The 26569-nt window shown below is 38.1% G+C and overlaps 1 protein-coding gene across 1 annotated transcript in view; it reads left to right on the forward strand.

The window, feature by feature from the left end:
• EVI5 (ecotropic viral integration site 5) overlaps positions 1-26569 on the forward strand; it is a gene marked incomplete at its 5' end in the record, with an annotated part of 141020 nt that overhangs the window by 13634 nt on the left and 100817 nt on the right. The window contains 4 exons of the mRNA XM_021711472.1: positions 12041-12101; positions 21090-21143; positions 23179-23211; positions 23753-23899. Coding sequence (XP_021567147.1) covers positions 12041-12101; positions 21090-21143; positions 23179-23211; positions 23753-23899 — 295 coding nt within the window. The remainder of the gene's footprint in view (positions 1-12040; positions 12102-21089; positions 21144-23178; positions 23212-23752; positions 23900-26569) is intronic.

A 26569-nucleotide genomic window follows, 5' to 3' on the forward strand; every position in this document is an offset into this window, starting at 1 on the left:
TCAAGCCTGTAATCCCAGCACTTTGGGAGGCTGAGGTAAGGGGGCTGCCTGAGTCCACGGTTTCGAGAACAGCCTAGGCAACTTGGTGAGACCTCATCTCTACAACAAATAAAAAAATTAGCCTAGGCATGGTAATGCGTGCCTATAGTTCCGCCTACTTGAAAGGTTGAGGTGGAAGGATCACTGGAATTCAGCAGGTTGATGTTGGGGTGGCCGTGAGCATACCACTGCACTCCAGCCTGGGCGACAGAGTGGGACTCCAACTCAAAAAAAAAAAAAGTCTGATGGATAATGAAGTTCTTAACCTCCTTGGTAACGGATTCTCCTCTTAGATCTTATCACGTGTACAATTCTACTTCTGAAACTGCAGTTATTCTGTTAACTTGTTGAACGGCGGACCTTCTAGTTCTTTAACTCCCATAGTCATACTGTCCCTGTTCTGCTTTATCAAGGTCTCTGGCCTGAATAAGTATGCTTCTTCCTCTGCCCTTCTGTGTCCTGTATTCATGTAGCCAAGGATTATCGCATAGTTACTGAGATCACTGACAGTGACTTATGTTTCCTGTGCCCCTCCATGTGTATTGATCTTGGCTTTGATTAGTCTCCCATTCTTCACAGTGGCTATTTCAGACCTTATCATTCTTTCCAAGCTCCTATCCCCTTTTGGCCATACCTGGCCCTCAGTAGGTTACCTTATTTCTAAGTAATCAGCCATAATTTTCAAACTTCTGGAACCCGCTGTCTTTCATCTTGTACACCTAGCTGGGTTCTTTTTTCTTTCCTGTTCAGAATACAGTATTTTATTCTTTTATAATGCTAATTCAAGATACAGGATGTTATTTATTGCCGTCTCTTGCAGGTCCTTGCTTCATTAATTATTTCTTCTGTCCTTAATCTTCAACTGCTCTCTTTCTTTAGTTTCATTTTCTTCAATCTAAGAAGGTAATTTTAAGTTCTGACTTAGAAGCAACAAAACAAGACCTTCCTCATGTAGTATTTCATTCTCCTTCTATGAAGCTTAATGGTGAAGGAAAGAATAGATTATTCATTTAGCTACAGATCACATTTTATCTGCCTTTTTTTCTTTTTTCATTTTTTAGAGTCAGAGTCTCATTTTGTTACCCAGGCTGGAGTGCACACTCATGGCCACCGCAATCTTGACTTTCTAAGTTCAGGCAATCCTTCCTACAGGTGTGTGCCACCACACCTAACTAATTTTTTTTTTTTAATTTATTATAGAGACAAGGTCTCACCAAGTTGCCCAGGTTGGTTTCGAACCCCCGGGCTCAGGCAATCTTCTCGCCTCCGCTTCCCAAAATGCTGGGATTACAGGCATAAGCCACTGCACCCAGCCTGCCTTTGTTTCAGTTGGAAAAATTTTCAGACATACAGAAAGATAGAATAGTAATTATCCATGTGCTTATTTTCTAGTATTGATAGTCATTAATATTTTGTCATACTTATTTTGTAAGTGTTTCAAAGTTAACCATAGGAATTGTGACACTTCACTCTTTAGTACATCAGTATTCACCTCCATAAAATAAACATATTTACCTCCCCATCATGTTGCTTTTACCACTTAACAATGATTTCATAATATTGCTTAATCTCCAGTCTATGTTCACATTTTCCTAGTTGTGCCAAGAAAGTCTTTTGCCATGGTGGCACTGCATTCAGTTGTTGTCTCTTAGGTTTCTTTTAGTTTAGATTGGCATTGACTACCCCAAACCTTTTTAAAATGCCGACCTGTTGAAGAGAGCAAGTCAGTTGTACAGAGAATATCTAATCTTAAGGATTTATCTGATTACTTTCTCGTGATCTCATTTAACTTCCCTATCTCTTGTATTTTCTGTAAACTGGAATCTAAAAGTGAAGATATGAAGACTTAATTAGATTAAGAACATTTTTTTTTTTTTTTGGGCAAGAATACTTAATAGGTGATACTATGTACTTCATCTTAAAAGATGCATGTCTCACTGTTACTAGAGATGCCATGACCGATGACTGGATGTAGGTAATGACAATCAGATTTCTTTATTATAAAGTTATGTTTTTCCCTCTTGGCAACCAGTGAGTACTCTATAAATTGATGCTTTGGCACTGGAAAATATCCAGTTCAACTTGACTTTTCATCTCTTGTTCATATTGCTCCAAAGTATCATTTAAGATACTTTTCATGTTTAAGTTGTTTCATTTAGGATAACAAAATCCTGATTTTTTGTTTCCTTTTTTTAGAGACGGGGTCTCTTGCTTTGCCATCCAGGCTGGAGTGTGGTGGTGCAATCATAACTTATTGTAACCTTGAACTCCTGGGCTCAAGCAATCCTCTCATTCAGCCTCCCTAGTCGCTAGGACTATAGGCATGTGCAACCATGTCCAGCTATTTTTTTTTTTTGAAAGTTTTTGTAGCTACAGGGTCTTGCTTTGTTTCTCAGGCTGATCTTGAACTTCTGACTTCAAGTGATCCTCCCACCTTGGCCTCCCAAAGAGTTGGCATTATAGGCATGAGCCTCCACACCCAGTAAAAATCATGATTTTTTTTTTTTTTTTGAGTTGGGGTCTCACTCTGTCACCCAGGCTGGAGTGCAGTGGCATGCTCATGGCTACTGCAGCCTCAACCTACTGGGCTCAGGTGATCCTTCCCCCTCAGTCCCCTAAGTAGCTGAAACTACCAGCGTGTGCCAACTCGCCTGGATAATTTTAAAATTTTTTTGTAGAGACATGGTCTCGCTAAGCTGCCCAGGCTGGCCTAGATCCCCTGAGTTCATGCAGTTCTCTTACCTCTGCCTCCTAAAGTGCTGGATTTATAGGCATGAGCTACCACACTGGCCAAAAATTATGACTTTTAAGATAAAATTCTTCTTACATTTATTAATTGACTTTATTAACTTTTTCTTCATTAATAGCAGCTAATTTCATTCTACTGGAAATACATGTGACTACTGTTATTTCCCTTTAATTACCAATTTCCAGAGAAAGGAGTTAGTGGGACTGATGTTCTTTTAAATTATTCTATTTTTTAGCGGGGAGGTATTATTAAGGATTTAGGAATTTATATTTAGTATGTTTTAATCTAATATAGTCTTTATATTTGTTGCTCAAAAACTCAATTTTGTCTGACAGGAGCCTTTTATGATAGCTCCTCTGTCCTTTTTATTTTCAAGTCAGGGTCTCACTCTGTTGCTCAGGTGCAGTGGCATGAGCACAGCTAATTGTAGTCTTGAACTCCTGGGCTCAAGCGATCCTCCTGCATTAGCCTCCTGAGTGCCCGAGACTATAGGTGTGTACCACCACACCCAGCCAATTAAAAAAAATTTTTTTTGTAGAGATGAGTCTCTCAATGTTGCCCAGGCTGGTCTCAAACTCCTGGGTTCAAGGGATCTCACCTTGGCCTCCCAAAGTGCTGGGATTACAGGCCTGGGCCATGGTCCCCAGCCTCCTGTGTCCTTTTAACATGACCCCTTCAGTCTCTAAACACTCCCTTGTTTTCAGATACAAAAGATGTTCCAGCTTCATCATGTATATTTTCTGCCCCATGCCTGGTTCCTTTTAGTGAGGAGTAGTATTTAGAGGCTAAACTCTGGGTGTGAAGGATCCTCATTATTTTGTGTGGTATCATAGTTTTTAGGATTGTTCCATGGACAGAGTTAGAAAATAAGCATGACCCAGCCTGGCAACTTGGTGAGACCTCGTCTCTACAGTAAATCAAAAATTAGGCGGAGGTGGAAGGATTGCTGGAGCCCAGCTGGTCGAGGCTGGGGTGGCCGTGAGCATGCCATTGCATCCAGCCTGGGCAACGGAGTGAGACTCCATCCCTCTCAAAAAAACAGAAAGAAAAAAAATAGCATGACTTCATAGCAATGACTGAATCATTGCTTAACCCCTTGTCATCTGTTATCTGCCCTTACTCTTTCACTAAGACAACTCCTTTTGAAATAATCCTATTTGTTCATTTATTTAATAAATATTTCTGAGTACTCAGTATGTGCTCCTATTGCTCTAGGTGCTAAAAATATGATATTGATTTTATGCCTTCTCATGAAGCTTACATTCTGTTGCCTGTGTGATGAGGCAGAAATTAAACAAAATTACCTGTCAGATAACAGTAAATGCTGTGTTGAAAGACAATCTGAGTAGAGATACTAGAGTGAGTGGTAAGTGGGTGATATTCTTTTTTAAATAGGGTGGCAGGCAGAGAACTTTCATAGAAGGTGGTGTTTAAGAAGGGACCTGATAAAAGAGACAAACTGGCCAGGTGGTACGGTGACTCAAGCCTGTAATCCCTTTGGTAGGCAGAGGCCAGAGCCAGAGGATTACCTGAGCTCAGGGGTTCGAGACTAGCCTGGGCAACATGACAAGACCTCGTTTCTACAATAAATAAAAAAATTAGTCAGACGTGGTGGCACATGCCAGTGGTTCCAGCTACTTGGAAGGCTGGGGCGGAAGGATCACCTGAGCCCAGCAGGTGGAGGCTGCGGTGGCTGTGAGCATGCCACTGTACTCCAGCCTGGGTGACAGTGGGACTCTGATTCAAAAAAAGAAAAAGAGACAAGTCATGCAGATAATTCAAAGATCTTTCCGAACGTAGGGAACAAGTAGTGCAAACCCTCAGAGATTGAAATGTGCTTGGTGTGTTTGACAAATGTCATGGTGACCAGGGTGGCTGAGATAGAGTATGCCAAGAGGAAAGAGGTGGGAGATGCGTTGGAGGGGAAACGGGGGTCTTACAGTCCTTTGGGTAGACTGACTTTGGCTTTCATTTTGAGTAAGTGCAGAACTTATGTTAATGTTAAAGCACATATAAATTACATCCTTTGCAATTATATGCACTTCAGGTTAAAAAAAATTAGAAGTCATTAAAATGTGTTTGAGGAAGCATTCTTTTAGCAGTTATATAAGCAGAAAAATATGAAGACTACCGGCATGGTATAGGATGATAGCAGAGCAGGAAGTTCCAGGTAGTTCTGTCAAGATGACCAGAGTAGGCCGGACTCGGTGGCTCAGCCTGTAATCCCAGCGCTTTGGGAGGCCAAGGTGAGTGAATTGCCTGAGCCCGCAGGTTCGAAACCCGCCTGGGCAACTTGGTGAGACTTCATCTCTACAGTAAGTCAAAGATTAGCCGGGCGTGGTAGTGCATGCCTGTAGTTCTGGCTACTTGGAAGGCTGAGGCGGAAGGATCACCAGAGCCCAGCAGGGTGAAGCTGCGGTGACCGGGAGCGTACCACTGCACTCCAGTCTGGGCGACAGAGTGAGACTCTAACTCAAAAAGAATATCAAAAAGAAAAAAGATGACTGGGATACAGTTTTGAAGACCTTTGTTTCTAATTGCTTAGGTTAAATGATGACTACAACAGAAAATCTCTGCAGATATGGAACTTACTGAAATACACCAGATGTATACAGGACTCATAAACAGTGTAATGTCTGTCAGTGAAAGTGCCATGAAGGAAACAAAGCAGGATGAAGGGTGTAGAGTGATGGGGCACTCCTTTAGATAGAGTGCTCAGAGATAGGGCTCAAAGGCTGGTATGGCACCTTCTGAGCAGACATTATCTGGGGGGAGTGTATCCTGCAGTGAGAGAACAGTGAGGATGAAGACTGAAGCAAGAATGTGATGTATGTTCAGAGAATGGCAAGACAATCAGATGACTGGAAAAGCACAGGCAAATTGGAATGTGGTGAGCAAGGAAGTCAGAAGCATGGTGGGCAGATGGGGGTGTTTAAAGCCATGCAGTCCACTGTAGTAGCCACTACCTGCATGTGACTATTGAGATTGAACATAACTAAAGATTTGTTTCATCAGTTATATTTCAAGTGCCCATTAGTTGTTTGTGGGTAGTGTCTACTGTATTGGGCAACACAGATATAGCACATTTTCATTGTTGTCAAAAGTCATATTAAGCATTATTGACTTCCTCGTGGGCTAGATTTTAGTCTGAGTCTGACGGGAAACCATTAGAGGATTTTGAGGAAAGTGACAGGATTTGGTTTTTAAAGTTTCATTCTTTTTTTGTGTAAGTAGAGGTTAACCATGTGAGGAGAAGGAGAGCATTTCAGAAGATTAATAGGTATAAAGACTCAGACGTTCCCTTAAGACATTGAAATTACAAGAGACAAATCTTAGCCTTTGACTTTTTGTTTGTTTGTTTGTTTTTTGGGGTCAGAGTCTCACTCTGTCGCCCAGGCTGGAGTGCAATGGCACACTCATGGTCACTACAGCCTCGACTTGCTGGGCTCAGGCGAGCCTTCCTCCTCAACCTTCTAACTAACTAGAACTACAGGTGTGCACCACTGCACCTGGCTAAGTTTTTGATTTTATTGTAGAAATAAGGTCTTGCCAAGTGCCCAGGCTGGTCTCTAACCCCTGGGCTGAGGCAGTCCTCTGTTACCTGCCTCCCAGAGTGCTGGGATTACAGGCACGAGCCACTGTGCCCAGCCTTATTTTTTTCTCTATTTCAGTAGCTTTAGGGGATACAGATCGTTTTTGGCTACATGGCTGCGTTGTATAGTAGTGAAGAAGTCTGGGCTTTAAGTGGACCCACCACTCCCACCTACACACATTGTATCTGATAGATGATTTCTTGTCCTGTTATAGGTCAGGCTCTGGAAACAGGAATTTCTTAAATTTCATATATCTAATTAATTTAAAATTGTGTATCTAAATGTGCCAAGATAGCTTGTTGAAAATAGCAGATCTTTTTTCTTGATTGTCCCCCGTTTAAGTGTTGTAACTTTCTGTAAGCCTAGGCTTAAATTCTAAAACGTTATCCTTATGGTTATGTGCAAGAAAATGTTAGCAGGATCAGGAGGCCTGAAGGATGTCAGACTTCACATAGGCCTGGTTAACTGTTAACTCGTGGTGGGTGAAGGAGATCGGGCATCATGTAGCCCAAGCAAGGATTTGTAGCCTAGATGGTGATTTCCTGAGACTCAACTTATAGAATTTCCTTGGCTCTTTTCTTTGGGGAAGCAGTGGTTTTGAAGGCATTTAGCCTAACTGTCTCCCTTTGCCTGGCAAAGAATAACTCTCTCCCCTTTTTCTCATCCTTCATCTCCTGGATTCACTGAATTATGGGAGTGGAGACTGTTGTTGCAGATTGCAGACCCACCACCCTTTTCCCCTCCCTCTCCTGAGTCTCCAGTGTCCATCATACCATTCTCTATGCCTTTGCAGATCCTTAGTTTAGCTTCCGCTTATAAGTGAGAACCTGTGATGTTTGGGTTTTTGTTCCTACGTTGGTTCACTTAGGATGATGTTCTCCATTTCCATCCAAGTTGCTGCAAAAGACACTATTTCATTCGTTTTGATGACTGAATAGTGCATATATACCACATACTACATTGTCATTATCCACTGATTGGTGGGGTTGATGGGCATTTAGGTTGATTCCACATCTTTGCAATTATGCATTGTGCTGTGATGAACATGTGGGTGAAGGTGTCTTTTTTATATAATGACTTCTGTTCCATTGGGTGGATACCTACTGGTTGGATTGATGGATCAAATGGTAGATCTACTTTTAGTTCTTAGAAAAATCTCCATACTGATTTCATAGAGTTTGTACTAATTTACATTCCTACCAAAATTGTATAACTGTTCCCTTTATACCACGTCCATGCTATCACTTTTTTTTTTTTAAGAGTCAGCATCTGTTGCTCTGTTGCCCAGGTTGGAGTATAGTTACTCAATCATAGCTCACTTAAGCTCTGAACTCCTGGCCTCAAGCGGTCCCCTGCTTCGACCTCCCAAAGTGCTGGGATTACAGGCTTATGTTACTGTGTCTGGCCAGCCTCTGACTTTTTTTTAATGATTTATTGTCGGCATACTTTAAAACTTACTAAAAAGTTACAAATGTAGTACAAGAGACTCACATATACTCTTTATTCAAATTCACCAATTATTTACATTTTGTCTCTTGCTTCATTATCCTCTCTCCTACAGATATAGATAGATAGATAGATAGATAGATAGATAGATTTAAATATAGATTATAATTGTGTGAGTGTTTAAGTAAAATTTGTACCCATTTTGGGGGATATCCATTTCAGAGTAAGTTGAGATACTGGGCCCTTTATCCTTAAATACTTGAATGTTTACTTTCTAAGTGCAACTTTTTTAAAAAAACATAAACCTAGTAGTTCATCAAAGCAAGAAAATTGCAGATACTATTATCTAATCCACAGTGCATGTTCACATTTCATTATCTGTCCCAATCCTATCCATTATAGCTGTCTTCCCTACTCCTCTCACCCTTCAGGCCAGGGTCCACTTTCGTATCAGGTGTAGGATTTCTCCTTTCATCTGAAACAGCTCCTCAGCCTGCCATGTGTTCCTTGACCTTGGTATGTTTAAAAAATGTCCAATCCAGTTATTTTGTAGAAAATCTCAAAATTTGAGTTTTTCTGAGATTTCCTCATGATTAAATTCAGTTTGTGTGTTTTTGATAGGTATACCAGTGATGCTGTATCTTCTCATTTTCCCATATATGATAATGATTTCTCTCAAAATTGGTACTATTAGCTTTGATCATTTGATTAAGGTGATAATCTGTCAGGTTTCATTAACAGTAAAGTTACTGTTTTCTCTTTCATAAAAAATCATTTGTGGCATCTTACTTTGAGATTACATAATAACCTCCATCTTTACAGTCAATAAGTTGACTGTACCAGTTTGATACCCATTTATGTTTTTCTCCTTCATTCCCTATTTATTAATCAGCATTCTACTGTAGGGTGAAGCTTTCCCTCATTGTCATTCATTTATTTATGTCAGTATGAGTTCATGAACTCTCATTTTATTCAATTAGTTATAATTCATTACTGTCAAATTGATGTGTCTGATGGGACCCCTTAAAACTGGTTGCTATGTTTTTTTGACATGTTCTCATGATTCTTTGAAAATTTCCTTTCTTTTGGGCAACAGAATGTTCCAGGCTCATCTTATACCTTCCCTGCTGCTACTCAGGAATAAGCTATTTCTCCAAAGAGTTTTGATTACTTTTGGTAAGCCTTTGAAATTTAGTTTGAAGGCAGTAAGTATCCACTGACACTTTGTGAGCGGCATGATCCAAATAAACATTTTAAAAAGACCACTCTGGTAACAGTATGCAGAAAACGTTGAGTGATGAAACTGGCAGTAGAAAGAACAGTTATTAGTCTCTACCTAAAAACACTGTCAGCGAAGGGAGAACAAAGTCACTTTACAGAGAAGAAACCTGTCAAGTACTACCTTAGCCAGGTGATCACGATCAATGTCAATAGTGATGTTGATAGTTTGTATCCTTAATATGCTGTGATGAAAATGGTACTTACCTCTGTGTTCTCCCTCCTGAAGACCCATAACCCCAGTATAATCATGAGAAAAACTTGAGACAGATCCCATTTGAACAACATTTTACAAAACACCTGATTAGTACTCCTCAAAACTGTCAAAGTTGTTAAAAACAAGGAAAATCTGAGAAACTGACTAAGGAGACATGACAGCTAAATGTAAAGTGATCCTGAATGACAGTTAAAAGGACATTAGGCAAAAACTAGGGAAATCTGTATAAAGCAATGTATTAAATATTGTTCATTAGTTATAACAATGTACCATACTAATATAACATGCTAATAATAGGGGGAACTGAGATGGGGTGCATGGAAACTCTGTACTATCCTCATAATCTTTGCGTAAACCTAAATTTTTTTTAAAAAATTGAGTTTATTATAGTGGAACACTATTAGTGGAGATGGATTTTAGAGTATTGTTTAGGAGGTTGAATTGATCATGCTTAATGACTGAATTGAGAGGCAAAGATTATGTGATGACTCCTAGTGTTGAGTTTTAGATGTATGAATGAGTAATGATATTTTCTTTGTTTTTTTTTCTTTTTAGAGATGAGATCTTGCCAAGTTGCCCAGGCTGGTCTCCAATCCCCGGGCTCAGGCAGTCCTCTTGCTTCCGCCTCCCAAAGTGCTGGGATTACAAGTGTGAGCCATTGTGCCCAGCCGATTCTTTTCACATAATACATCACAGTAACTACTTCAGAGCAGACATTGTGAAGGCTATAAGCTTATTTCAACAGTGCGGCCATTGTTGAGAATATTTTGCAGGATTATGGACTCTTCTATACATTCTTTGGGATAGCTTGCAATCTTTTAAGAGAATTATAGTAGTGTAGCAGTCAAGACAACGATGGTAGGCAGGTTTCTCTACCTTTTTTGAAACCCCAGAGGGGGTGTAACAACCGATATTAAAAAGTTACTGATTATGCATATAGTAATTAATAAAATGTGTCCTTTTTGAGAGAGAATTTGATTTTTCAAAGTAATTTATAGATTATTTGGAGCCTGACCTGGTTAATATTTGTTTGTTTGTTTGTTTTGAGGTGGGGTCTCACTCTGTCACCCAGGCTGGAGTGCAGTGACACGATCATGATGATCATTGCTCATAGCAGCCTCAATTTCCTAGGCTCAGTTGATCCTTCCCCCTCACATCCAGAGTAGCTGGGACTGACAGGCGTGTACCACCACGCCTGGCTAATTTTTTTGATTTTGTTGTAGAGATGAAATTTCAATAGTCTGCCTAGGCTGGTCTCAAGCCATGGCTGATCTGATTAATATTTGGAGTAAACTTGGTGTTGATATTTTTGGTCAAGATCAAGACAAAATTTGTTCAGAGTAATTTTTGTGTGTCCTATACATTTTAAAAATATAATTTTAGACTTACAGTAGAGTTGCAAAAACAGTACGTTGTGTTTGTCATGTCTTACTCCCTTCTAATCAGTGACGGTCTTGTCTTTTGTAACACTGGCACTTCTAAAGAAAGCTGATCAGTTATTACATAGGATGTCTTTCAGTTTGGGTTTGTTTTATGTTATCTCTTAATTAGATTAAGGATATGCATTATTGGGAAGGATACCACAGAGTTGATGTACCTTTCTCCGTACTTCTTAGCAGGAGATGGATAATGTCAGTGTGTATTACTGGTGATGTTAACCTTGATCATTTAGCTCAGGTGTTGTATGCCAGCATTCTGTACCATAAATTTACTATTTTCCTTTAGTACTTACTAAATATTTTAGGGGAGATAATTTGATACTGTGCTTAAACTTTGTCCCACTAATTTTAGCATCCATTAGTGGCTCTTCCTTCAGTGGTTATTATTGTAGTGTTCTAATGGTGAGTTGTTGTTTGTTTTTGTTTTTTTTTTTGAGTTGAGGTCTCATTCTGATACTGATGCTGGAGTGTGGTGGCACATTCACAGCTCACTGCAGCCTCGACCTCCTGAGGTCAGGCGATCTTCCACCTCAGCCTCCTGAGTAGCTGGGACTACAGGCACATGCCACCACACCTGGCTAAGTTTTAAATTTTTTTGTAGAGACAAGGTCTTGCTGTGTTGCCTAGGCTGGTCCTGAATTCCTGGGCTCAAGCAACCCTGCCTCAGCATCCTAATGTGCTGGGATTACAGATGTGAGCCCCTGCACCCAGCCTTCTAGTGATGATTTTTATATTGTTTAATTCCTTTGTGTATTAATTGGAATTCTTCTGTAAGGAATACTTGTCCCTTTCCCTTCACTAACCTTTTATTTTTTTTTGAGTTGGAGCCTCACTCTGTCGCCCAGACTGGAGTGCAGTGGCCGCTGGCCACTGCAGCCTCGACCTGCTGGGCTCCGGCGATCCTTCCGCCTCAGCCTTCCAAGTAGCTGGTACTACAGGCGCACGCTACCACGCCCCGCTAAATTTTTTGATTTATTGTAGAAATGAGGTCTCACCTGCCCAGGCGGGTCTCAAACCCACGGGCTCAGGCAATCCACTCACTTCAGCCTCCCAAAGGCGCGGGATTACAGGCTGAGCCACCGAGCCCGGCTGAAATGATTTTTTTAAAAAAAGAACTCATATGACAATTTAGATGACTTTTCTCATACCAAATTTTTCAAGTTATAAACTGGGAGAAACTAAAATTTTATTTTATGTTCATATATTTTAAAAATTTTAGAATTAATAACTACTTTTGAAGGAAAACGTACTTTTAACTCTTTTTTTCCCTTCTTCTTAGGCTTGAAAAGGAGTACACTACAATAAAAACCAAAGAAATGGAAGAGCAAGTGGAAATTAAAGTAAGTGTTTCAGGGCTTTTTTTAGAGACTGAAGATGAATTGATTGAAATCAGTTATTTGGCAGTAGATGTTAATTTATGTTGATGTGTTGTTACCTATTTGCAGTAAATTTGTATTTATTCATTTTTATATTGATTTATAAATTTACTAGATTATAGTTAAAGTGGACATTTTAAAAAAGCAGGATAATGTGACTGAAATGACTTTCATTACAATGTGAGAGAGCAGCTCTTCTCTTTTCCAAGGCCTGTTGGTTCATCAGGAGAAAACACTTCCATGGGGAAGAGTCCATTTAGGCACATTTAAAAATGTGGTAGGAAAGATAATGTGTGGGGGGAATCCCCAAAATCCCGGAATTTATTCATAAAAAATGTGTATTTATTCTTACATGTTTAAATTTCAGTCAACTTCAAAATACTCCTTGTTTTATGCACTCCACCTATCAAGACACTTGTTTCACTGCTCAAAACATTTTTCGACTCATTAATTATGATGCCTTTTAGTGCTTCTGCTGTTTTTTGTTCGGCCTCATCTGCATCAGCAAAATGTTTCCCTTTGGGGAATTCTTTCATCTGGGGAAACAACAACAAAAAAAATCACTTAGGGTGAGATGGGGTAAATAGGGAGGGTGAGGCATGGAATCATGCCATTTGTTCGTCAAAAACTGCTGAACATTCAATACAGCGTGGGCAGGTGTGCTCGTAAATCACCCACCATGAAATGGGCAAACGTGTTGAAAGAATCCTAAAAAAAAAAAAAATTCCACCGAAGCCAAATGTAGCCTCTCACAACAACACTAGCTGGTACACTGATGGTGATGGGTTCCTAATACATCGACCTAGTGGGGGAAGCCTGTACTACAAGGGGCCTTCCCTCCAAAAAATCATTGTGGGTTTTTTTGGCCCTCCCTCGTATACCACATTTTATGCTGACACAGCAGCATGATCTGAGGTAAACAATAAATAGAGCAAACATTACACTAGAACTAATTATGGCTGTGCCAGAGCTGCAGGAAGCATTGACTAATACAATAATTTCTTCTCTAAGCAAGGGTTATATTTTTGAACTGCTTCTCTCCAGAGAAACGGTAGGTTTTCTGTTCAAAGGGCATATAAGTACCCTGTATGTGCCCTAAAATTCTAAAATTTGTACCCCATGTAAGCCAGGGAATTCTTAAGTTGAAGGTCTTTGGTACTCTTGAAGCTGGGACCTATGGAAAGTTGTGTCAGCTTTTATGCTGATATTGCAAGAGGGGGATGGTGACTGAAGCATGAGTCAAGGAACTCAGTGATTGGCTGATTCAGTTTCTAATCTCTTGACTGCCCTCATCCCCCCTGAAGAACATGTCAGAACAAAACAGTTTTTATTGAGTGACTCCTTCCTCCTTGTTTAAACTTTGTTTGAGTATTTCTGATTTTTTACTTGGACCTGGCAAGACATCAGATGACCACTTCATCTACAGCTAATTAGCCATGTGTTAATTGGGTCTTGCTATATAATACCACTTGTACCTCACAGATTCCTTTGACAAAGGAATGGGTCTTTTTTTTTTTGAGTCGGAGTCTCACTCTGTTGCCCAGGCTGGATTGGAGTGTCAATGGTCACAGCCACCGCAGCCTCGACTTGCTGGACTTGGGCCATCCTTCTGCCTCAGCCTTCCAAGAATCTGGAACCACAGGCGTGCCCCTCCACACCTGGCTAATTTTTTTATTTATTTTAGAGACAAGGTCTCACCAAGCTGCCCAGACTGGTCTTGAGCCCCCGACTCAGGCAGTCCTCTCACCTCAGTCTCCCAAAGTGCTGGGATTACAGGCTGAGCCACTTCTCTGCCGGGAATGCGTTCTTTTAAACTGGTGCTCTCTCTTGCTTCATCCTCCTCAGAATCCTCCTGAGAGACTGTCCCTCCTGTTTTCCTCTGTCAACTCTTTCCTCCCTTTCCAGATGTGTTAGTCTCATTTCTAACTTATTCCCTATCTAATGGAAATAGATATTTCCACATTTTTCATAGCGAGAGAAGAGTCCCCTGTGGATGTTTTTTCCTTCTTATCCCCCCCTTTAAAAAATATTGAAACCCAACTGCTCTTCTACCATTTGCTTTTCTTTTAGGCCCCATGAGTAAGGGTAATATTAAATCATATCCAGCACTTCAACCTACTGAAAATAAAAAATACATCATCCTGTTGAGTGGAGAGAGAATGTGGGTTATCGCATACCACAAATATTTGAATCTGCAGATCAAGAATCTGAGGATGGGGAAGCCATCCTGTTCATTTCACCATGCTGTGTTATAGGAAAAAAAATTACAGTTCTATAAACAGTCCTTATTCTTAAAGACATTTCTTATAAAATTAAGTATAAGAGCCAGGTATGGTGGCTCACGCCTGTAATTCCAGCACTTTGGGAGACTGAGGTGAGAGGATTGCCTGAGCCCAGGGGTTCGATACCAGTCTGGGCAACTTGGTGAGACCTTGTCTCTACAATAAATCCAAAAATTAGCTAGACATGGTGGTATGCACTTGTAGTTCCAGCTACTTGGAAAGCTGAGGCAGACTGAGGCTGCGATGGCTGTGAGTGTGCCACTCAGCCTGGGTGACAGAGTGAGACTTCAACTCATAATAAATAAAATAAAATAAAATAAACGAGTAGAGAAACACCAAAAGACATTTTCAGAAAATATATCTTTAGCAGGCTTTAGGCTATGTTTGCAGTTTATCTCATTGGTTTTGGGGAAAGTTATAGTTTACATTTTGCCTTACAAGATGCTTTTAAATACCAGCTCCAATGTATCTCAGGCAGATGGCATACAATTGTTTGTAGAGAAGAATCTGAAATAAAAAGTAAAAAAAAAAAAAAAAAAAAGTTAGTGGAACATATCAGGTAAATAAAGTTTGCTGATCTCAAAGGCAGTCTTTTCCTTTCTTGTAATCTTTCCACATAGTTCTTTCTTACATGTACCATTGTCATCTTTCTTCACTGCCCCAGTTCCCCAAAAAGACAAAACCAAAACAATTTTTGAATGATTGTACTTTTTTTGTACTTCATGTTTGCGTGTATTTGGATTTTTAACTTGGACCTGACAGCTCACTTCAGGATCAGATGACCACCTTATTTTTAATCCATTAGCTATGTATTAATAGAGCCTTGCTGTAAAATGGGAAATGACACTTCACACTCCCTCCTTTCCAGAAAGACTGTTTTACAGGGGAATGGATTTTGCTCAAAGAGTAGTTTCTTGCCCTGGTCCTCCTTAAAAGCCCTAGGGGAGGTAGTTCTGTGCCCTTCTTTAAACTGGGAAATGGTATGTATGATCATCACATTATTTGAGGTTGTGATATGAAAGTATAAAATCAGTTCTTGGTGTTGTGAAATGTATTTAAGGTCTTTGTTGTTTTTAATAAAATTCTAAGAACTTTGGGGTGGTGATCTTCTATTTTCTAAGAAATATATATATCTTTCAGTGAGCTTCCTGCTTAGGATGGGGCTCTTAAGCATTTTTTCCTACTCCTTCCCTAAAAGTGTTGTAGGAAAGTGTGATAATAATGGCTTCATATGCAGCATCTTACAGTTTACTGTGTAAAATTTTTTGTTAATAGAAACATCTTTATCAGTATCTTCTTCCCATCTCTTGATGTTCCGCCTGAGGGGGAGGAGGTAAGAAATATTAAATTCTAGCTTATATGAGGGTAACCCACAAATCTTTAAAAATAAAACTTTGATTCCCCCGATCTAGTTAAGATAGACACATGAACTGGTAGTCTAGTTTTCCTATTTAAATTTGTGCTTTGGGATGTAGAGATCTAAAGCCCTACAAACGAGAAGTGTTAGAAATTTCCAGAGTGATTTTTAGTCAAAAGTTAAATATTTTTCCCTGTTTCAAAAATTATGGTACATTTCAGATATACTGCAAGCCAGAAAATCATGTAAAAACATGTATGCATTTCCTGCCTGGCATAAAAAAGAAAACATGGTAAATGTTTTCTAAGTTGTCCAGGAATTCTATTTGAACAGTCATTGTGAGGTATTTGTAGAATTGAACCTCACATTTATTTAGCCCTTAATAGATAATAGGCCATTTACATGTATCATCTCCCCTTATTCCTACAATAACTTTATGGAAGGCTTCTTTATCCTCATCTTTCTGTGAAGAAACTAAGCTTTAGAAAGCTCAAATAATATGCCAATGGTTACTTGCTAGGAAACAGTGAAAGTCAAGGACTTGAACTCTGATTTGTGTTATTCTAAGACCCATATGTGTTCAATATATATACACTGTGTTGCTTTCCAAGAGAGACTTTGATGTATATATGATGTAAGCTGTAGTTGGATGCCCGCTTTTCTGTGGTATATCAAACTTTTAATTAAAAAACTAATAGCTACACAATACTATCCAATGGAGGTATGATAGCATAATTTATTCAGTAACTCATCCATTTAGCAGGTAGTTTGTAGTGCCTACTACATGCCAAAGGTGATTATAAAACAGACCAATTTCTGCCTTCATGGAGCTTACATGCTAGTATGGAAGTCACAATAAAGAGAAAAGTAAAATGTACAGTATTTTGGATGGTGATAGATATTAAGAGGAAAAAAAAAATACCTCAGAGAAGGGGAATATAAAATGGTAGTATTCAGGTCAAAATTTAGAAAAGTTGGTCAGGTGACTTTTGAATAAAGACCTGAAGGAGGTGACAGAACTAGATACTCATATGTGACTACCTGGAAGAGGGCAGAGCCTATTCAGGAGTGTGCCTGGTGAGGACATGGTGAAGCAGCATGAATGATGAGAAACTGAGAGGAGGTAAGATAGAGTGGTTGCTGGGTTTTGTCAGTCTCGGTAATGACTTCGGCTTTTACTCTGGGGAGATGGGAGCCATTAGGGTTTTCAGTAGTAAAGGAGAACAAGACCTGGCTTAAGTTCAGTGGATCCTTCTGGCTGCTATGCTGAGAGTAAACTGCAGAATTGAGAGCATCTCTGATGAAGGCCTATGTGGTCATGCAGGCAGAAGATGATGATGGCTTGGACTGAGGTGATAAGGAGTGACTGGATTCTGAGTAGGTTTTTTTTTTTCAGTTGGAGTCTCACTCTGTTGCCCAGACTGGAGTGCAGTGGCACGCTTACGGCCACTGCAGTCTCTACCTGCTGGGCTCAGGCAATCCTTCCAAGTAGCTGGAACTATAGGCACGCGCTACTACGCCTGGCTAATTTTTCGGTTTATTGTAGAGATGAGGTCTTACCAAGTTGCCCAGGCTGGTCTTGAACTACCTGAGCTCAGGTAGTCCTCTTGCTTCGACCTCCCAAAGTGCTGGGATTATAGGCATAAGCCACTGCGCCCAGCCTCTGAGTAGATTTTAAGTATAAAGTTGACAGATTGAATGTAAAGCTGACAGGTTAAATGTAGAGATGTAAGAGGAAAGGAATCTACTTTGAGGCCCAGACAGTCAGAAATAGGGAGTTGTTGTGACTTGAGATGGGCAGACTACAGGAGGATATGGTTAGTGGAGAAGGAATGAATACCAGGAGCTCAGTTTTGGATACTTTAGGAATGAGATGCCTAGGAGATGTCCAGATCTTGAATATTCAGATCTTGAGTTAAGACAAGACAGGAACAATACTCATTTTTTAGTTATTGGCAGAATGATGGTACTAAAAGCTTCGAGAATGGATGAGATTACCTAGGAAATGAGTGTAGATAAAATAGAGAAGAGAGTTCAAAAATTGAACTCCTGTAATTCTGGCACTTTGGGAGGTGGAGGTAAGAAGATCGCTTCAGCCCAGGAGTTCTAGACCAGCCTGGGCAACAAAGCAAGAACTCATCTCTACTACAACAACAACATCAACAAAAATAGCCAGTTGTGGTGACTTGCACCTATAGTCCCAGCTACTTGGGAGGCTGATGCAGGAGGCTTTCTTTGAGCCCAGGAGTTGGAGGCTACAGTGAGCCATGTTTGTATCACTGCACTCCAGCCTGGCAATAGAATGAGACACTGACTAAAAAAATTAAAATGAAAAAAATTTGAGCCTGAGAGTAAGCCAGCATTTAAAAGTGAGGAAGGGGGGCGGGGAAGGAAAAATAAATAAATAAAAGTGAGGAAGATGAGAGAAAGCAGCAAAATAAGAAAAAACCAGGTAAGTGTAGTGCCTTAGAAGCCAAGAGAAATTGTTTCAGAAAGAGAGAATTTATTGTGTCAAGTGCTGAAGATTGTTTTGTGGAATGAGGATGAAGAAATGACCGTAGTTTTATTGGCATGGTTATAAACTAGAAAAAAGCAGATTGGTGGTGGGTATTAAAATCTTAACTGGGCAATTTGGTGAGAGCTCCTCTCTACAACAAATCAAAAAATTAGCTGGGTATGGTGGCACACACCTGTAGTTCAAGTTACTTTGGAGGCTGAGGCAGAAGGATTCCCTGAGCCCAGCAGGTTGAGACTGCTGTACTCCAGTATGGGCGATGGTGAGACTCTAAAAAAAAAAAAAAAAGTTCCATTTAAAATAAAAATAAGAGGATATCTAGAAGTAATGCAAATGAAAAGTAGAATAGACCATAACAAACACTGAAAAACTTTGCACACAGACATTTAAAAAAGATGATTACAAGGAGACAAAAGTAGCTTCATGTTATGTAAAGATATGAAATTTCCAACAAAATGTTAACAAATCCAGTGAAATTTAAATCCTTGTAGAACTCCAGAACAATAAAAATATCTAAAGAATAATTCTGAAAAAATAGGTAAAAGTGATAAAATAATATTCATGCCTAACTTCAAAAATATTGTGAGTGATACTTATTAACTGAGTATTTGGCATATATTAAGTGCCATGCTATCCCATTTAATTTTCCTTTATAAGTTTTATTACTCTAATTTTCTAGTGAGGAAGTGGAGATTTTTTTTTTTTTGAGTTGGAGTCTCACTCTGTCACCCAGACTGGAGGGCAGTGGCACGCTCTTGGCCACCGCAGCCTTGACCTGCTGGGCTCAGGCAATCCTTCTACCTCAGCCTTCCAAGTAGCTGGAACTACATGCACGTGCCACCACGCCTGACTAATTTTTAAAAAATTTTATTTATTGTAGAGGTGAGGTCTTGCCAAGTTGCCCAGGCTGGTCTCAAACCCTGCGGGCTCAGGCAGTCCTCTCACCTCAGCCTCCCAAAGTGCTGGAATTATAGTCGTGAGCCACCGTGCCCAGCCAGAAATGGAGATTCTAAGACATTGAATGACATGTACAAGTGTTCATCATAAAGATTTGAACCCACATCTGCCTAACTTCAAAACCTAGTCTCTTAACTACTTAGTATACTTGTGTTTGGGATTTGGAAAGGATAAACCAAACAATGTAAGAATGGGGGGAATTAGCTCTACTAGATATTGAAAGGGATTGTAAAGCGATAATTATCAACAAACCGTGATATTAGTCAAAAAAAAAAAAGACACTTGTAGTAAAAAAAAAAAAAAAAAAAAAAGAGAGAGAGGAAAAGAAACCTAAAGGTAACTCCAAAATGGTCTGTGTTAACCGAACAGGTCTATTAAATATGTAAATATCACACAAGTGAGGAGGCAATGATTTATTTTAAAAGTGGTATTAAGACATTTGGCTGGATATTTGTGGAAGAAAAGCCACTTAGCTTTTTATTTATAATTAAATAGATTTCAGAAGCTTTTTTTTGTTTTGTTTTGAGTTGGAGTCTCACTCTGTTGCCCAGGCTGGCGTGCAGTGGCACAGTCACGGCCACTGCAGTTTCAACTTGCTGGGCTCAGGCAATCCTTCCGCCTCAGCTTTCCAAGTAGTTGGAACTACAGGTGCTCACCACCATACCTGGCTGATTTCAGAAGCTTTAAAGGAGGTAGAGAAAGGAAATAGAGGTGAATTTAGTTCTGAATTTTATTTTTTTTCTAACACATTATTTCTGTTGTAACTAACTTCATTCACTCAGTTGTCTGGTTGGACTTAGTTTTCTGCTCCTCAAGCTGTGATTCTGCAGTCTGAGATCACACATAATGTCCATTTCAAATAGTAAATATATTTTAGTGAGCAGTACAAGAAAATACAATTTGCAAGGTATCTTTGTAATAACTATGATTTGTTCCAGTGTATGGCCCATTTAATAAGTTGCAATAGATCGTAGTTTCTTATTTCCCTGAACTGAGACTTTATATATTATATACATTTTATATGCTAAATAAACTAATAGACAAATTATATTTAAGTCTTTATTGACAAAACAGTGGATTGAATTGATGGAAGGATTTTCTGAGAAAGACATTCTTAGCAGAAATTTAAAGGAAGATGGGGTTGGAAGAAGGCTTGATTGGGCTCTGGAACCAATTGGTACAAAAAGGTAAGAGGAAGTTTGGAAGTTGAGTAAAGGCAAAATGAAGGGACAACGCATAGAGGATTAAAAAATAAAGGAATAATTTATATAGGGGTTAGTAAGAAATTTTGTTGCTGGAATATGCAAAGGGATTTTTAAAATATGTAGTGTGATTTGAATTTATTACTTGATGACAGTAACTTGACAAGTTTTGGGAGCCAGGCACGGAACGATTAGGTGAAGTGTTTTTTATGTGTTGTTAATTTTGAACTATGAGAAAATACTAGCAATTAGAGCTTTTAATTTTTTTCAAATAGAAAACAATGATAGTTTCTTTTGTATTATCAGAACGTAAAGAAATCATGCAACTTGCCATCTGTAATATAAATGAAGACTGTTGTTATCCAAACTGACAATTTGATGTTTATTCTATAAATGTGCATTTATCAGACTTCCTATTTCGTAATTCAACCTACATTTGAATGCTAATTACATAGATAGACTCTGTTGGAGATATGCAAGTTAGAATTTTTTCTAAGTGGAAATGTTAAAAACATATAAAAATATTGATTTGAGTCATTATAAGTATAGAAAAAAGGGGTTATTTCTGTATGTAGCTTATATCTAAAATTCATTTGGTGCTGGGTTGATAAATGTCATTTCTTTTTTCTTTTTTGGCAGAGGTTACGCACAGAAAATAGGCTTTTAAAACAGCGCATTGAAACATTAGAAAAAGTAAGTAAATGATACTTATGCAAGTTTCTGTTGAATGCATAGTATTTTTCTCTATATTTTAAATAAATCCTCAAAAATTCTGGGACGTATCTCCTAAGTCGTCGTATTGACTGCTTAGCTTGCTTTTCTTACTGTTTAACCAAATAACTTGTTATTAATAAAAATTGTTCAGTACTAGCACTTGGACTTCCATGTTAAAATTTTAACTAAGGTTAAAAGTAACATTGTCATTTGTTTTCTTGTAATATAATCTCTTAAAAAGTATGTTCTTTTAGAATCTTGTTGAGAATCCATTCTGATATAACCTTTTAAAGATTAGTTTCAGATGTGATGTTGAATGTAGCAATGATTCCCTTAAGACCTTGGATTGCTTTAAGTATAGTCAAAATGACTGATTCCTTATATAAAAATTCACTCTTGTGTTGATTTTCAACATAGGGGAGTTGTGCACAAACTTTTGGTTCTTAGAATTATTTTGATATCTACTTGTTACCTCTTCTCTTTTTATATAAAATAACTGGGTGAGTAAGGAGGTTTTGCATTATTTTCCATGTTATGGTTTTGATGCTTGTAGTTGTTTTCTGATACTGTAAAGAATGAATTGAGTAGTAAAAGTGGTGTGTAGAAGTTTTGCTTTATTAAAAGAAAAACATCTGAATTCACAAATTCTTTTGGCACTTTTTTTTTTAAACCAGAGGTTTAAATGGGTTTAAAAGTGGCTTAATGTTTCCAAGTAGCTTACAATTTTTCTAAAAAGCTATAGATAAATATTCAAGATGGAAATATGGATATTTTTCAGTATTTATCTTTTGTTTGGAAGGTATTGATTATTTCATATTAAATAGAAGTGCACAGGAACAGAATGTTTATTACATGTCTGTGTTGTATAATTGCAGATGCATTTTATTAAGTCAAAAATAGTTTCCTTGTATTAGAGTTCCTATGAGGATAATTCTTCTCTTTTGGTGACTCCACAAGAAGGTTATACTTAATTGTTTTTAAGTTGTTCTAATTATATACCCTTTTCTTCCCACTAAATACTCACATGGCAGTCAAGTGTACACCTTCTTAGATAGGTTTTTGACTTTGGAGTGAGAGATTTTCAGAGAATGCATTCTTATTTCATTGAAACTTCAGCATGCTTCTAGAAAATTAAATAAGTTTTTTTACTGGCTTAGGTGAACTGAGTGTGTTAGCACTTTAGAATTCTATAAATATTTGTGTATCAATTGAATTCTGTAATCAAAAGGTTTCTTTACTCTATTGCTGGAGTTTAAGTTGAGCTCATTAATTTCATTTGTCATATTTTCCTTGCTTTGTTTCTTTGGACATTGCTGTTACACAAATTGCTGTCGTACTTTATAAGTGGGATTGTTTACTCAAATTCCTTCTCCCTTTCATATAAGTGGGTTGACAATATGATTAAATCTAAAAATAAAGATGTAAAGATATGCTTTCAAAATTTGTTTGCTTGTCCCAAGTAATAAAAAAAACCACTCAAAATTTATGTTTGATCTCTTCTAGAAACACGTGATTTTTGGCAGTGTTTGCTTGTTTTGATATATTTTTCTTAAGGTTTAATAATAAAAACACATTCAGTAAAAAAATAGTTTTAGGTGTGATGGCTCCACGCCTGTAATCCCAGCACTTTGGGAGGCAGAGGCGAGAGGATTGCCTGAGCCCAGGGGTTTGAGACCAGCATGGGTAACTTGGCCAGACCTTGTCTCTACAATAAATTGAAAAATTAGCCAGGCGTGGTGTTGCATACCTGTGGATCCAGCTACTTAGAAGATTGAGGTGGAAGGATTGCCTGAGCCCAGCAGGTCGAGGCCACGGTGGCTGTGAGCATGCCACTGCACTCCAGCCTGGGTGATAGAATGAGACTAACTAAAAAAAAAGTTTAAAAATTTAAATGTTCATTTTAATTAACAATGAAAAGTAGGTGGAATTTGGGTATGTTTGTTTCTTCTTATTCCTAATTTTATCTTTTGTATTTCTTTCTCTTATATTTCTATCTGAATTTTTCCTTTTGTAGGAAAGTGCTTCCTTGGCAGATAGATTGATACAGGTATAAATTTTTTTTTTTTTTTTTTAGCATTTTCTCTAACTTTACTTCTAAGGAAAGTCCTAAACCTAGACATTCATGTTTTAATGCATGCGATTTTACATGCATTTTCATAGAAGTAATTTTTTGGGAGGTATATGTGGGTGTAAACTTAATTTTTGATAACCATTACCTTGATTTATTAAGAGCACCTTTTGCACGTTTTAGAGCTAACCTTATTTTTTAAAGTATTTATTTCAAAATGGCAATCAGTGAATTCTATAGAATTAACCACTATTCGTTGAAAATTTTATTTCTGCATGTAAAACTTAGTACTATTGCATGAATTAAATTTTTATTGACTGAAAGAAGAATTGTTCTTAAGATTATCAGGTAAATTTTTAATTTAGTTTCTCAAAATGGGCTGAAGCAATAACAAGCTGCTTACTTAGGCTGTTCTATTCTCTGAGGTGCCAAAGTAAATAACTAAACCTCACAAAGGCAGTCTTTCTTGAATTTATCCTAAATTGAAATTGCTTTACACACAAACAAATTACGTCCTAAGGGACAAGTGACAAGAGCCCAGGAGGCTGAGGAAAACTACCTCATAAAACGGGAGTTGGCCACCATCCAACAGCAGAGCGCTGAGGCCAGTGCTAAGCTGGAGCAAGCTGAACATACCATCAGGGAGCTCCAGCAACAACAACAATGGGTAAGGAGTCGGGGAGTGCGTTTTCTCACCTTTCTCATCCCCTTCCCTCTAAACCATTTTTTTTAGATTAAAAAATATAGTTTATTTAGAAAGTAAATTGAGAGAGAGAGAGAGAGGAGAGATTCACCTCCCCAAGACAGGGGAGGGGGCCAAGCCTAGGAAACATGGCGACCATGGCTCAAGGAGCCACACGGTCAGACTATAGCTTAGCAAAGCAATGGCCTAACCCATTTTTTTTAAGCACAATTTCTGTGCTCTTTTAAATAATTTTGTTTTTTACTTTAATTGAACTCTTAAATGATTCCATTTTATGTTCTACAATACTAGGAGTCTTATTGTGGCCTAAAGACTCCTTCTAACTTTTGTATTTCTGTCTACACTGTTTTGTTAGGAATAGGTAATAGTTTCTTTCCTTATTTTATGTTCTAAGTCATAGAAAATAAGCAGTGTGACGAGACTCGCATTTTAGGTTTTGGGTATCCGTTTTCATAGGTATCATTTTTGCCAAGGGTGAAATCCTAACTTCAGCTAGTTTTTGTTCATTGTGCAGTTGAAATATTGCCCAACATGCAGAATATAGGCAGTTGTCTCATTTAAATCTTTGATAATGTGGAAGTTTATATCTCATGAAATACTATTGCTTGGGCTTCCCCATATCAAGACATTGAATTATGGATTAAGATGTATGCCTACATTTTTCAAAAGGAGAGAAGTTGTCAAGATAAAAAAAAAAATAACCTTTTAAAAATAACCTGAGGCACCAAACAGCTACATATGGCATAGCTAGCTTCAGATATCTTTTGCAACTCAGACATCATTTTCTATTGGCAAATTCAGAATAGAGTTTTCTTAAGAATATGAGGGTAAAAGAAAAGCCAGCCGTTTGTCTTTGAAAAGATAGTTCTTGTTTCAGTTTTCTGTTCAGAAGTAGGAGCTAGATTGAAATAAGAGTCGGCAGAAAAAGTGTTAATCCTAGAACTCTCTACAATTCTGGAAGGAAAATTGAGAAACAGCATCATCATCTGGGTACAAAAATCAGAAAAGAAAAGCAAAGAGAAAAAATTGGCAATTGAAAGAGCCATAAACATCTATTTGTTTCTCGTATATTATTGAAGATGGCTAGAAAAATGAGTAGGAACGTGAAAAAAAATGCTAAAAAGATAGGAACTCAAATATTTTGCTTGCTTTTGTATGAAATATCAATAACACCAAAGCATTAAATACAGAATTATGGAGTTGTGTTGGGAATTAAACTGAAGTTAGTTAATACAGTATGATTTTTTTTAAGAAGGAAAGACTGTATTATGTTTGCATTTAGCATAAGCTACAGTCATAAAACATTAGAATCATGCATTAAGTTTTTTGCATTGTTTTGCAATTATTGAGACCTATAGAGTAGATGTATATCAAAAGGATAGAATGTTGCTTTGTAATGAAAAAGTTAACTGATTGATCAGAAGTGACCAGAAGGAACAGAGGGACATATTTCTGGTTGAAAGTGAGCATCCATTATTCAGTGTTTTGATTACAGCCTTCCAAAATAGCTATGAATTCTTCAAAACTCTGAGTTGCAACATCTCAGTTGTTCGTCAATGAAACTGTGAATTCTTCTGTATAATGTATTTTAGAAAATGTGTTTCCTCAGCAGCATTTAGGAGTTGTCCACATCTGGTTTACCTAGTGAGTTTGTTTTCTTTATGAAAATGGGAGTTAGTTGATATAAGTCTTTCATAAAATCCAAGTTAGAGAGATTACTTTGCATATTTAATTTTGTAAACTCTTAAACTGTTGGTCGATATACCTGTAAATCTGGACAGAGGTTTCCTTACAAAATTAATTTTGACTCTAGTCTAAAGATAAAATGTTTTACATTCCTATGTAATCATATGTCCCCTTCAACTTAAATAATAAATGAGGTATCATAATGGGAATTATTTTTAAATATTTTCTTCAGCATTAACCAAAAAATTATTACAATTAAGAGTATAAATAACCAGAAGCAAATGTCCCTCTAAAAGGATGTATATAATTTTTCATATTTTAGAACCAAATCACTTAAGAAGGATACATTAATTTTTCAACAAATGTAGTATAGCAATTCTTTAAATAATTTATATTGCTTGGATTTTGTTTTAATTGCTGTTTAGAGCACGTGTTAGGGAGGATTACAAACATCTTTTTAGGGTCTTAAGTGCATTGAGGGAGAGCAAGATGTAACTTTTTACTTTCATTTTTTTTTTGCTATAATTTTGTAGTATAGAAACCTGTTCTGGAGTATTTGTTTTCTGTAATAATGGTTTTGCAGATCCTTTTGGATGTTACAGTACAAATGTGCTATCTTCTCACATTACAAGTTTTTGTTTGTTTTTGGAGCAAATAGAAACTGACGCCTGGTGTGGTGGCTCACGCCTATAATCCCAGCACTTTGGGAGGCGGAGGTGAGATAATTGCCTAAGCTCAAGGGTTCAAGGCCAGCATGGGCAACTTGGTGAGACCTGGTCTCTACAATAAATAAAAATAATTAGCCGGGTGTGGTGGTGCACACCTGTAGTCCCAGCTACTTGGAAGGCTGAGGTGGAAGGATTGCCTGAGCCCAGCGGATTAAAGCTGTGGTGTGCGATGAGCTTGCTGTTGCACCCCAGCCTGGGCAAGAGAGTGAACCTCTGACTC

Source organism: Carlito syrichta, unplaced genomic scaffold, assembly GCF_000164805.1.
Source record: "Carlito syrichta isolate Samal-C Ts95f unplaced genomic scaffold, Tarsius_syrichta-2.0.1 Scaffold302314, whole genome shotgun sequence".
In the NCBI taxonomy this organism is placed as follows: domain Eukaryota; kingdom Metazoa; phylum Chordata; class Mammalia; order Primates; family Tarsiidae; genus Carlito; species Carlito syrichta.